The sequence below is a fragment of the Bubalus kerabau genome, chromosome 2 (assembly GCF_029407905.1).
Source record: "Bubalus kerabau isolate K-KA32 ecotype Philippines breed swamp buffalo chromosome 2, PCC_UOA_SB_1v2, whole genome shotgun sequence".
Taxonomy (NCBI): domain Eukaryota; kingdom Metazoa; phylum Chordata; class Mammalia; order Artiodactyla; family Bovidae; genus Bubalus; species Bubalus kerabau.
This window is the reverse complement of record NC_073625.1, coordinates 118785214-118797449: the sequence shown is the minus strand read 5'-3', so window position 1 is coordinate 118797449 and position 12236 is coordinate 118785214. Positions and strand designations below refer to the sequence as shown.

Genomic DNA, 12236 nt, shown 5'->3' with positions numbered 1-12236 from the left:
TCACATGACTTGCCCAGGATCATCCAGAAAATCCCCTTCTCCCACATCAGAAGCTCCTTCCAAAAGGCAAAACTGGGTGCCTAAGAGTCTGAGAGTGCCTCCAGCCCCACACACTTCGGTGCTTTGTTTGGAGGCACGTCTTATACTGCCAGTTACTGGGCACGCACCACGAACCAGGCACAATGCTGAGGGCTGCTGCTGCTGCTGCTGCTAAGTCGCTTCAGTCGTGTCCGACTTTGTGCGACCCCATAGACGGCAGCCCACCAGGCTCCCCCGTCCCTGGGATTCTCCAGGCAAGAACACTGGAGTGGGTTGCCATTTCCTTCTCCAATGCATGAAAGTGAAAAGTGAAAGGGAAGTCACTCAGTCGTGTCCGACTCTTAGCGACCCCATGGACGGCAGCCCACCAGGCTCTTCCGTCCGTGGGATTTTCCAGGCAAGAGTACTGGAGTGGGGTGCCATTGCCTTTTATCTCGTTAATCCTCCGAATTTTCTCATCCTCATTTTACAGAGTGATCCAGAGAGGAGACAAGCTAACACCTCACCATGTTCCAGGCACTGTTCTAAGCCTATTAAGTATACTAATTCATTTAATTCTTGTAACAACCCCCTGAGCTGTGAACTGTTACTGTCTCCATTTTACAGACAAGGAAGCCAAGGCCTAGGCAGGTTCAGCAACTTGGCCAGAGTCACACAGCAGGCCCTGAGACAGAAAAAGGACCTTAGACTAAAACTAAGGGCATCTGAAGAGTGTGGCCTTTAGATAATAAGAATGTATCAATATCGGTTTATTAATTGTAACAAATGTACCACATTAATGTAATATGTTAATAATAAGAAAATTGGAGCACATGGGAACTCTCAGTGCTATGCTCACATTTTTCTATAGGTGTAAAACTGTTCTAAAAAATAAAGTCTATTGGTTTTTTAAAAAGTGACTAGCCTAGACTAGACAGGGAGACCAACGTGGAGAAGATGCACAGGCCCCGAGTGCTGAGAATCAACGGGGATCCTGAGAAGCTGGAGCCAAGAAGATAGACAGACACGCACACACAGATCTGGAAGAGTATCCACTGATTTGAAAACTGTGAAACATATAAAAAACACACACATATACCACCTGCATGGTTGATAAACTCAGGGTATGTATACTGAGGGAGCAAATGCCTGGCTGGTAAGGACCAAGGAGATGATGGAGCCTGATATGCTCACTGAAGAGTGAGGAAACTGAGGCCAGGAGAGAGCTGGACAGCCAAGATCCTCATCCCAGTCCTGCCTCTTAGTCACCAGGTGACTTTGGTCAACTCACCGCACTTCTCTGGACACCATAGTGTCCATCTGTAAAACTGGGGTGTCAATTCCTGCTTACACCACAGAACTGTTAGGAGGCTTAAACTAGATAATAGATCTGCTTTGACAACCCCTGCTCTCTGGGATGTACACAACCTCCTGTGGATGATAAGGTCACAGCAAAGGACAACACGACTGCCCTGTTCCAGCCCGGAGCTGACAACTGGCCAGATCCCACCTCTCTGGCCAGCACACCCATCCAGCACAGTCTTTTCCCCCAAGCTGGGCACTGGTTTTCTCCTGGGAACAAATGGGAGAGAGAGCCATTGGTGACCTAGACAGCTGTGGGGTCCCTGGATAGTAAAACTTGGGAACCAATAGGAGCAACTGACCTGAAGAAATGCCAAAACGAAGGAATCATAATCAGTAGCGACTCACTGTGAAGTCAGTACTTTCCCACACTGACCTTTCCCCACAACAGCCCTGGAACCAAGGGAAAAGCATCCCCACTTCACAGATGGGAAAGCTGAGCCTGGACAGGGGAAAGGAGGCAACACTGAACTTTCTCTCCTTACTCAAAGCCCCAGAAACAGTGCTGGAGCAAAGCCAGCCCTCAAATTTCGGTTGATTGACTCATGAGCAAACTGAAGCTTCTGCAAATGTGAACCCTCCCTGGACTGTACCCAAGGGCAAGCCTGAAGGGTGAGCCTGGACACTTGAGCAGCAGAGCTGGGCCGGCCTCTCACCCAAACTGGGAAAGTGTGGGGCTGTCCCTGATGAGCGCTGGTTGAGAGTCAGCCATGTCCTTGCTCAGTCAGGCTCAGTGACCCAGGGAAGATCTCTGCCCCTCTCTGTGCCTCAATTCCCTTGTGGGTCACAGAGGGGTCTCAGTGCCTCCTGCACCACCTCCCCCCAGTATAGGTGGACATGAACATCCTCTATAAAGATGAAAGGTTGTGATTAAAGGAGATTTTGTCCCCAGACAGGCAGAGGACACCCACGTCCTCATCTCAAATGCCCCCTCCACAGTGTGCTCCAAGCAGAGCCAGTGGGAGGGACAGTCCCCACACCCCAAGGATGACCCCACCTGAGTCCCCTCCAGCACACAGAGCGGGCCAGAAGCCAGGGCAGCCAGCACAGCTCACGAGCATCAACCTCGGAAATCCCGAGCCCAGAGGTGCCAATGCCTTGAGCACAGGCCAAGACAGGAGAGGTGGTCCAGCCCACCTCCGTGCAGACACAGGCTGTGCACAACTTTATTCCTCAACTGCAGGCAGGGAAACCAACAGGTCCTAGCAGGAACACAGGTCCCTGCTAACATGACCCCATAACACACAAACCAGAACAAGCAGCTGGCCAGACTCCACTGGGGCCTAAGGTCTATCTGCTATGGAGCTGGTTTTGCCTAAGGCTCACTCAGAATTTCCTATACCCCTGCTCCAACAGACACCATGGTAAAAACAGTCAGGTGCCTAGGCCAGGTCCTCAGAAGCCAGATAGATGCATAGCATGCTAATGCTAACTCTATCACCCAGGCCCGGTTCCAGGGCCCAAGGGGGCCAGACTCATGGGGTCTAGGAGGGAAAGTACTAGCGGAAAAGAGCAGGGTCTCCTCGAACTTTCCAGGACTGAGGCCTCGCCAGGGTCTAATCAGGCCGTGGGCCTCCCTCCTCCTGAGCTCCTTCTGCCTGGCCTCTGAGGTTTCTCAAGACGAGCCTGAGCCTGTCTCCAAAAGACCCCAGAAGTGCACCAAGCTTCAAAATCCTCTTTTCCTCCTTCCTTCCACCTTTCCCTCAACCTCATTTGTCATTATTTCACACATTCATCTCATTCTCATGGGCTATCTATCTCCATTCAGTGCTCAGAGGAAAGCAATGGGACTGGAGGCTAATTGACACTGAAGTGCAAAGGACTACAGGCAAGAGGCCCCAGGGCAGGAATACCTGCGCTGGTTGCACGGGGCTGATGAGCTCATAAATCAGTCTGCTTTGTCTACTCTCATGAGTTCTTTACTTCCTTCCGTTCCTAACCCACAGAGTTGTTAAAAGCTGGAGGGAGTCATAACTGTTCCCACGGCAGCCGTTGTAGCACTATCTGCAGTTCCACCCTTCAAAGCCCACCTCAAGTTCCACCTCCTCCCTGGGTCTCATGGAAAGAGTGGGGCTGTGCAAACGCTGGGATGCCTCTCAGGTCTCACCTGGCTCTGCAGTTCCCCTTGCGTATGTGACATGTGTGATACACACGTGTGCACACACACGCACATCCAGAGTAGCTGCTACATGAAGCCAGGGAGTCTACCCGTGGTCCCTCCCAGCCTGTCCAGCCAATGGACACTCAGTAAAGATATGTGCTGGGCCCCACCATCTCCCCCTGTAATCCACTCCCAGTCTCAGACACCTCCTAAAGCATGGATCTGGTCAAGGACCTCCCTGCCAGATGCTCACAGAGGCTCTGCCCCATGTGTGAGGAGCCAGCCCCCCAGCCTGGTATCCGAGCCCCTGCACATGCCAACCTCCCCACCCCCCTTCGCTCTCACGGCTTCCCAACACGCGCCCTAATGTGTCTGTCAATGGAGGCAGCGTGCCACCTCCCACACACTCACCACACTCTTCCCAACTGCCTGAACTGCTCACTACCTGTTTCTACACATTGACATTTTACCCACCCTTCAAAGCCCACCTCAAGTTCCACCTCCTCCATGAAGCCTTCCTCCTTCCTTCCAAATGCCTGTGACTCTTCCGCTTCTGAACGCTCAGCCCTGTGTGCATCTCCCTTGCGGTCTTCATGACGTTCTGCCTCGTTACTGTTCCATGCCGCCCACCCCACCGTCATGAGTCCAGCACGCATCTCTGGGACACCCGCAGTGCCTAGCACCAGATCATGCAAACACCAGACCCTTGGCAAAGGACATCTATTGGCAAAGCATTGACCCTAGGACAAGAGAGCCTTCCAGGAAAGTCTCCTGGGGTCTGTGGCCAGCCTTACACTGCTGACCGTGTGGGCACCTGCCTTTCCCTTCCCACCACAGACCAGGCATCATGGCTCAGTCTAGGTAAGGGCTGTTTTTATGGCCTGGTGTCTCTAAGCCAGAGCCAAGAGCTCCTTGGAGCCATGTGACACAGAAGGAAGCTGCTCTTTGCACCCTCCACCTCCAGTTGGGCAAAAAAAATTTTCTTTTCCATTGCATAAGATGCTTCCAATGGTGACAAGCCCAACACTACTGACAGGAGATAAAAGCCCTGTGGGTGTGAGTGAGGAGCAGAGAGAGGCCGCGTGTCTACATAGGACACATGGGTAGGCAAGTGTGAGCAGCAGGAGCAGCTAGCCGCACGTGGCCCCTCCAACAAGCAACAGAAGGAGACACAAGGTCTGACCAAAATCAGAGGCAGCGCGATCCACCAGCAAGGTGCCTTCATGCTCTCTGCGGACGTGATCTGAGAGGAGCGGATGGTCAGGGTAACACACACAGGGCTAACCATCGCCACCCAGCCCAGCCAGGCCCCCTCTGCAGGGCTGCAGTGAGGGGCCCAGAAGAGAAGAAGGGCCAGGCTCTGGAAGCCTCAGGGGGCTGTGAGGGTTTGAGAGGTTGGCAAGTAGGTTGTGCCATCAGGATGAGCCAGGGTCAAGGCCTCAGGAACCCAAGGGGAGGCCCAGCTCATCCCAGAACTCAGAGAAGGAGCTTTCCCCCAGCTCGCTTCCTCTCCTGTCAAGTGGGGACAGCAACCACCTTGAAGTTCATATGCGGCTGCCTTGGGTCCTTCCAAGAGGCCAGGCGTCAACGGGCTTGGGGAACTATACAGAACCTTGCCTGTGCTCGTTGAGACCCTGGGGCAGAGGGAGCCAACACAGACAGGCTTTGTAAGGCTAATTTTGGACCGATGAATTGCACCTGCAGGGAGCTAGCCTAAGGAAATCATCCTAATTAAAGAAAATAATCCTTATACATGAGGACAGTCATCACAGTGTAATTTATGATCGTAGGAAAAAAACAGAAAGCGTCTAGGTAGCTGAGAATACAGAAATGACAAAGCGAACTAAGGTTTAGCTACTCAATGGAACCATTCAAAAATTTTTCAAAGACTATGATTACATAGAAAATGGTGATGAGTGACATTAACTGAATAAGTCATGATACTTGTACCGTTTCTTTCAATTTTTCAGCTTAAATGAAGGTTGAATTTCATACTTTAATATATAAGAAAGACTCATAATGCTTTAAATATGTAGTCCAACTTCTACTTTGCCTAAATTTTTTAAAAGCTATGTGCTGGGAAGATATTAGGAAATACTCAGAGAATTAACAAAGCGGTGATGTTGGCAACCCACTCCAGTACTCTTGCCTGGAAAACCCCATGGATGGAGGAGCCTGGTAGGCTGAAGTCCATGGGGTCACGAAGAGTTGGACATGACTGAGCGACTTCACTTTCACTTTTCCTTTCATGCATTGGAGAAGGAAATGGCAACCCACTCCAGTGTTCTTGCCTGGAGAATCCCATGGACAGAGAAGTCTGGCAGGCTACAGTCCACTGGGTTTCAAAGAGTCGGACACGACTGAATGACTAATGCTAACTAACTGTGTTTTATAAGGGGGAGGGGAAGAGAGACGTTACTTCAATACACAGAAATAACCTGGATTTGGGGGACAAACTCCAGACAGGACTTCCTGAGATGTAACTCAGGGGAACACAAGCTTTTCTGAACCAGCCCTCCTGGGTGAGACCAAAGGTTTATGATCCACCCACATCCCATTCTCACTTTCCCAGAGAAAAAAGAACACTGAGAAAGAAACAAAATAAACCAAAATAGCAAGAATATGGCAATTACACAAGAACAAAATCATCAACAAAGCACAAGACAATAGCAATTTCTATGACTGAAAACAATGAAAACAAAAAAGGCAGCAATAAAGAGACAGGACAAACTCAAGACAGCACTAATGTTGCTTTGGAAACAAAGCTCCTTCCGAAAATCACAGGAATTCCAAAGGCTCTGCCCAGTAGGAGTTTGCAACACTGCCAAGTGTTATGCAGCCGCCAGACTGCTGGGCGGAAACACCCAAGCTCCGTGGGAGAACTCCAGGACGGCTTGCTTCATTTTATGATTATCAAACTTTAGTAACTCCTAATAATGTGCTTCTTAAGAAGCAGACTTCGGGTGGATGGATAAATGAACCTCTGGCATCATTCACCTAAAAACCCAAGAAAAGTGTCTGTGTTTGGGTCAGCACATCTCACACAGCACCATCCCCACCTCCTGACACTGGCCCCCCAGGGCCAGGGAGCACGTGGAGGGATATCTACTGCCCAGACAGCAAGGCCCAGGCCACAGACTCTTCTCTGCAGATGTGGGCCCAGGGACAGGGCCAGGCTACTGGGCAGGGCAGAGTCAGTGAAGCAGACAGGAAGCATCCTGGGTCCCTAACCACAGTCATCGAGGCAGAGAGTGGAGCCTGGGTCCCTAAGTCCTGTCATCTGCACTTAAGAGTTCACACCCTGGTCCTGACGAGCCCCTCCCTCTGGGTGCCCCAAAGCATGACCTGGCCTAGAGTTTAGCACGTGATCAGCAGAGACCTACCAGCTGATGAGGGAGGGAGGGAGGGAGGAGGCCTGCCTCCCCCCAGATCTCCTGATGTTCTTCATCACGTCTTCTGTCACGGAGCTTCATTCAAGGCCAATCGTGCATCCTGGACAACACAACTGGGCAGGCCCTTAAGGCCCATCTGGTCGAGAATCTCAAATTGCTAGTTTAACCACAAAACCCTTTGATCAAATAGAATCCTGCTCTTGAGCCTGCTCTACACATCGACCAAAATGGACTGCAAGGAGTGAGGCACGGGTGGGAGAGAGAGGGGGTAAGAAGGGTAAAAGAAGGGTAAAACCCCTCTTCTCTCTGCTCCCCAGAACTACAAAATCTTCTAGGGCGATTCCTGGAAGCCTGGACTCTTCACTAGGTCAGCTCCTACAATTCCAGGTGGGGACACTGAGGTCTCAGCAAAGGCACACGGGGTCAGCAGCACAGCTGGGACCAGCACCTATATCTGTCTGCTCCCTGGAATCCAGGAGGGCAGGGCCACAGCTTCCTGCAGGCTGAGATGCCCACAGCACCTGCACAGGGTCTGCCCAGAGAAATCACACCTGCCCACCCGAGGGGAGAGGAGTGGCTGCCAGTCACTCAACTCCTCGGTCAGCTCGCACGTGTGTGAGCTCCAGGGCTGTGGGGGACTCGGGGCACTGCTGGAGCTGCACCTGGTCCCCCCGCAGCATCACAAATGTCAGCCCTCCTCCCGCGCCCTTCAGGTGAGTGAGTCCCCTCTCTCTTCGGACCCGCACTCATGAAGCTCCCTGAGCCCTCGCCTGACATCTAAGAGAACAGGCAGGTGCAGGAACTTGCCCCAGGGAGACAAAGTCTCAGACAAGATGGATGGGCTAGATTATCCTATACTAGGACAACCTGCCAACAGGAACCCGGCCTCGGCCTCTGTCTCCTGAGTTCCTGCTTCACCAGGAATTCGGGCAGTGGTGCTCAGCTCCTCTCCCACTCGGGGCTGCTGGGTGGGAGCAGAGACCTCCCAAGTGGCCAGGCTGTCCCCTGGGCTGTTGGGTCCCACCTGGCCTGGTCACAGTTTGGAGAGCTGCTACTCCAAGATCCCAGAACTTCCCTCCTCACCCCTACAAAGCTCAGCTCATGGCTCACTGTGGCTAGAAATAGGGGTGGGCAGGGGGCAATACCCAGGGCCCCAGATTCAATCATAGACTATTTGGAGGAGAAGAACCCAGAAGCCTGGTATACCCCACGAAATGAGACCTCCAACCCCCTACAAGGCTTCTAGTCCAAGGATAACCTGCTGGCGCTTCCACACAAGGCCGACCTATCACAGACCAGACAATCCATCTCTTCTGCCCCACAGGGACCAAAGCCCAGAAAATACTTTAATTGTGCATCAGAGTTTCAGAAAAAGTCCTCCTAAGTCATAATGTGCACTTCTAACATCTCAGTTTGATAAGTTAAAGTCAGATAAGTACAGGCTCAGACCAGAAAGATCAGGATCACAGATTGAGATACAGGGTCATTTAGTCCAACCTGCCATTTTACAGATAAGCTAACTGAGTCTCAGAGAGGTGTGTGTGTGCGAGGAGCAGTCAGGGCTGGGGCCCAGGTGCCCCAACCCAGGATGTCGGTGCTGCACAACTCACACGGGGGACTCGTGAGTGGGCCCTGGGAGCTGTGCAGCCCAGGGCTCTGCCCTGGAGTCTCTGTACAGGGAGCGCTGCACACGCAGAGCTTGGCTCCCCTGCCCTCTCCATCGTGTGGAGTAGAGCTCTGTCTGCTCTCTGATACAGGGCACCAGAAGTGCTGGAGCCGGGAAAACAGATGCAAAGTCACAGCCCAGGGCCCGCTGCCCCGCTGCTCAGGTTACCTTTGGGCATGATCTGATGCATGGCCACTGAGAGGAAGAAGATGGAGTCGCTGTAGTAGGTCCCAGAGCCAGCACTGAAGTGCTTCTGCATGGCCTCCACGACGGGGAAGAGCTTGTCTGTCAGCACGCCAACATCGTGGAAGACGACCTGCGGGAGGGCACAGGCAACGGCAAGAGTGAGCACCCCAGGCGGGGCCCCAGCACACACACGGGCCGTGGACAGGACAGATATGGCCTTTCCAGGGCCCACGAGAGAGGGACATGGAATCCCTAAGAGCTAAGGAAACGAGGAGCAGTGGGGAGTCAGCAGAGTCCAGCAATGGGGATGGGACACCAAGTGTGAGGGTGCGTAGGCAGACATGTGGGGCACAGTGGAAGAGGAGTGGGCGCCAGGGAATGGGCGCTGCCCCAAGTCTGCCTCTGCTTCTGCACTTCAAACTGCGCCACACTGGAGGAAGCCCTGTGCCCAGAGACTGGAAGCCAATTTAAAGGGTCTGGTCATGAAGTGAGGACCCTCAGCAAGTCTGGGGGCCTGGCACTGGCTCCAGCATCGCCTGGAGGCCGCTATACATGTTCTGCATCGTAGTCAGACGTTCCACCTCCCTGCCCAACAGTGTGACAGGGAGAGGGTCTGGCCACTAGAAAATGAAATCTGAAAAATGCCTGGAGATGCAGTCAACTCATCCATTGACTCAACTACCATTTCTTGAGTGTCCCAGACACTCTGGAGGTGCTGAGAGAGGTATCAGGAGAAACCAGGCACCACCTTCCTCAAAACACGCAGAGTCTCGAGATGTCACCAGCGGCTCTGTCACAGAAGTCTGCAGTTTATGAAACACTCTCATACACACATAGATCCCCACTACAACCTGGCCTTCAGCAGGCAGACATCCAACTACAACTGAGAAAGTAGGTACTCAGAGACGTTACACTCATTCAAGATCACAGAGCTAACAACCCGCAGAGCCAGAACTGAACCGTGGCCTCCAGACTCCAAGTCTCACGCTCTTTCGGCTCCACACAGCTCCTCTTTTCCTTAACAGTGACCCATAGAGGAAAACATCAGCAAGATCAGCAATTAAAGGAGACATGAGAGCCTCCTGAGTCAGTTTCCCTTGTTTGACATTATTCCAGATGATCAACCCATCCCACAGAGAGCCCCAGCCTCACATGAGACACCAGATTACCATGCACTCTGCTCACATACGTCTTGCAAGTCTTCCCTGTTGCTCTGTGTGCCCCGCAACACCCAGCACATTCCACTGCACACAGAGGAGCTCAATAAATGCACCCAGGCCAGAGCCCAGATGCCCCTCCTCCTCCTCCTTCAATCCTCCCACGAGATCTACGGATGACTTTCCACCTCCATCTTCCCTGGCAGCCAACAGGACAGGATGAGCCTGCGAGATGGCCACCACCTCGACTCCAGGGTCAAGGACCTGTCTGAACAGGGTGCCGACCATGAAAGGAGGAGCCACACGAGGCCCCTGTCTGGCTTGCAGACACTGTCAGCAGCCCTGCTGCAGGAGAAATGACAGATGTGGGCAGTGCCCGAGAAGTCCCCGAGCGGGTAGGCTCCATTTTGTCACTTACCTCTGCCCTTTCCCTCCACCTGCCCAGGTTCCTCCCGGGCCAGCCCTCGGTGCCACACCCAAGCCTGCAGCCCCAGAGCTGTCAGCGCTCAGCCGGCTAGAACAAGCGCCTCACGGTCCCGCAGTGGCCAGCTGTCCCGTCTGCTTCCCCCTACTTTAGGTTCTGCTTTTGGCCAGAAATCTGTTTTTGTCTTAACTCATTTAAGTGTTTCCTTTTTATTCTCAGATCCACTTAAATTTCTAAAACACTATTAAACAAAAAAATCTTTTATACTGTGTTAGCCTTCATCATTCCCTATCTGTAAGCCTTTAAATTTTTTATCTCTTCATAAAAGTCTTTTTACAACTTCTTGTCATTTGTCTCCTAATGCACTGTTTGCCTTTATCCTTTTTCTGACTTTTTTTCCCCTTTGACTTTTTCCCCTTTCTGTGACCTCTCAACCTGGGCTTCCCTGGTAGCTCAGCCAGTAAAGAATCCACCTGCAATGCAGGAGACCTGGGTTCCAGCCCTGGGTTAGGAGGATCCCCTGGAGAAGGGAACGGCTACCCACTCCAGTATTCTGGCCTGGAGAATTCCACAGACTGTATAGTGCATGGGGTCACAAAGAATTGGACACAACTGAACGACTTTCACTTTCACTTTCTTTTCCAACCTGGGATGTGGAATCCAGACCAGTTCTGCTGTTTCTCAACACAGGTGCCAAACTAGGCTTTGGCCTTGACAACCCCACACACATCGCTCCCCTGACATCCTGGCTGCAGGGGCACCACAAACTCCACAGGCTTCCCCACCTCCTGTCTTGCGCCCTCCAAACCAGCCTCTGTTGTAATGAAAGATGAATTTTCCAAATATGCAAATTCATTTCTCTTCGTCTTTGGCTTCAAAACTTCCACTGGCTCCTCAGAGCCTCGGATCACAGTCCAAATGCCCCAGCAAGGCCCCACACTAGTGGTTCCAGCTGCCCCTCAGCCCTCCCCTCCCTGGGCACTGAGGGGAACTGAACCAGGCAGTCTCCGCCCTGCCCGCCACACCCTGGTGTCCTGTGTCCTACGTGTTTGCCCCTGCTCTTTGCCCCCTCTGGAACAACCTCTCCCAGCCACCATCTGCCAGGTAAACTCCAGCCAGTCTTCCACTCTTGCTCAGACACCCACTTCTGGCCTCCCCATGGCTTCCCATAATGCGTCAGGCTGTCCTGAGCACCCTGTGTCACAAGGAGGGAGGCTCCACTTCCCCATCTGTCTCCTCTGCAGGTCCCGCTTCTGCACTGGCTGGATGGGGCACTCCTGGAGGCCAGGATCTGGGGCTGCTCGGGGCCCTGGGAAAGCCCCAGGCCATGAGGGCAGGCTCGCTGAACTTAATAAGCTGCATTCTACCCAAGCTACTAGACCTCTCGAAGCCTCAAGTGGGCCTCAGTTTCTTCATGGATAACACAGGAATGACAACACCTTGCCTCCTATAAGGACCACCTGGGACAAGCAGATAAAGCACCTAGCTCAGGGGTTGCCACGCTTCACTCAATCCAAAGTGTTAGCATTCTGCACACGTGCACACACACAGACACGGCCCCTCCTTGGTCCCCTGAGCTTCCTCTGTGATAGCATACTACACGCACACACACATGCACGCACATATCCAGCCCCTCCTTGGTCCCCTGAACTCCCTCTGCTCACAGATCAGCCTTCACTCATGAGCCGGCTTTTCCCTCTGAGCCTCATTACACCTCTAACAACTGCTAGAAACTGGAATTTGACAAGAAGCTGGAAGCTGACAAAAGGGCCCTCAGATATGGAAGCCTCTGCATTCATTAAAAAGGAAGAGAAAAAAATGGATGTGTACCCACACACACTCAGAACAGGGTCCACCACGGCCAAGCCATGGGGGAGAGACAGCAAGCGGCAGCCAGCTCCCTCCCTTCCCCAGGCCCCCGTCTCACCCC

The 12236-nt window shown here is 52.7% G+C and overlaps 1 protein-coding gene across 10 annotated transcripts in view; it reads right to left on the bottom strand.

Annotated features, from left to right (window-relative positions):
- Positions 1 to 12236, bottom strand: part of XXYLT1 (xyloside xylosyltransferase 1) — a 179093-nt gene that overhangs the window by 141004 nt on the left and 25853 nt on the right. For all 10 annotated transcript variants that reach the window (XM_055568630.1, XM_055568640.1, XM_055568638.1 and 7 more), the window contains one exon: positions 8708 to 8855. In XM_055568630.1, coding sequence (XP_055424605.1) covers positions 8708 to 8855 — 148 coding nt within the window. The remainder of the gene's footprint in view (positions 1 to 8707; positions 8856 to 12236) is intronic.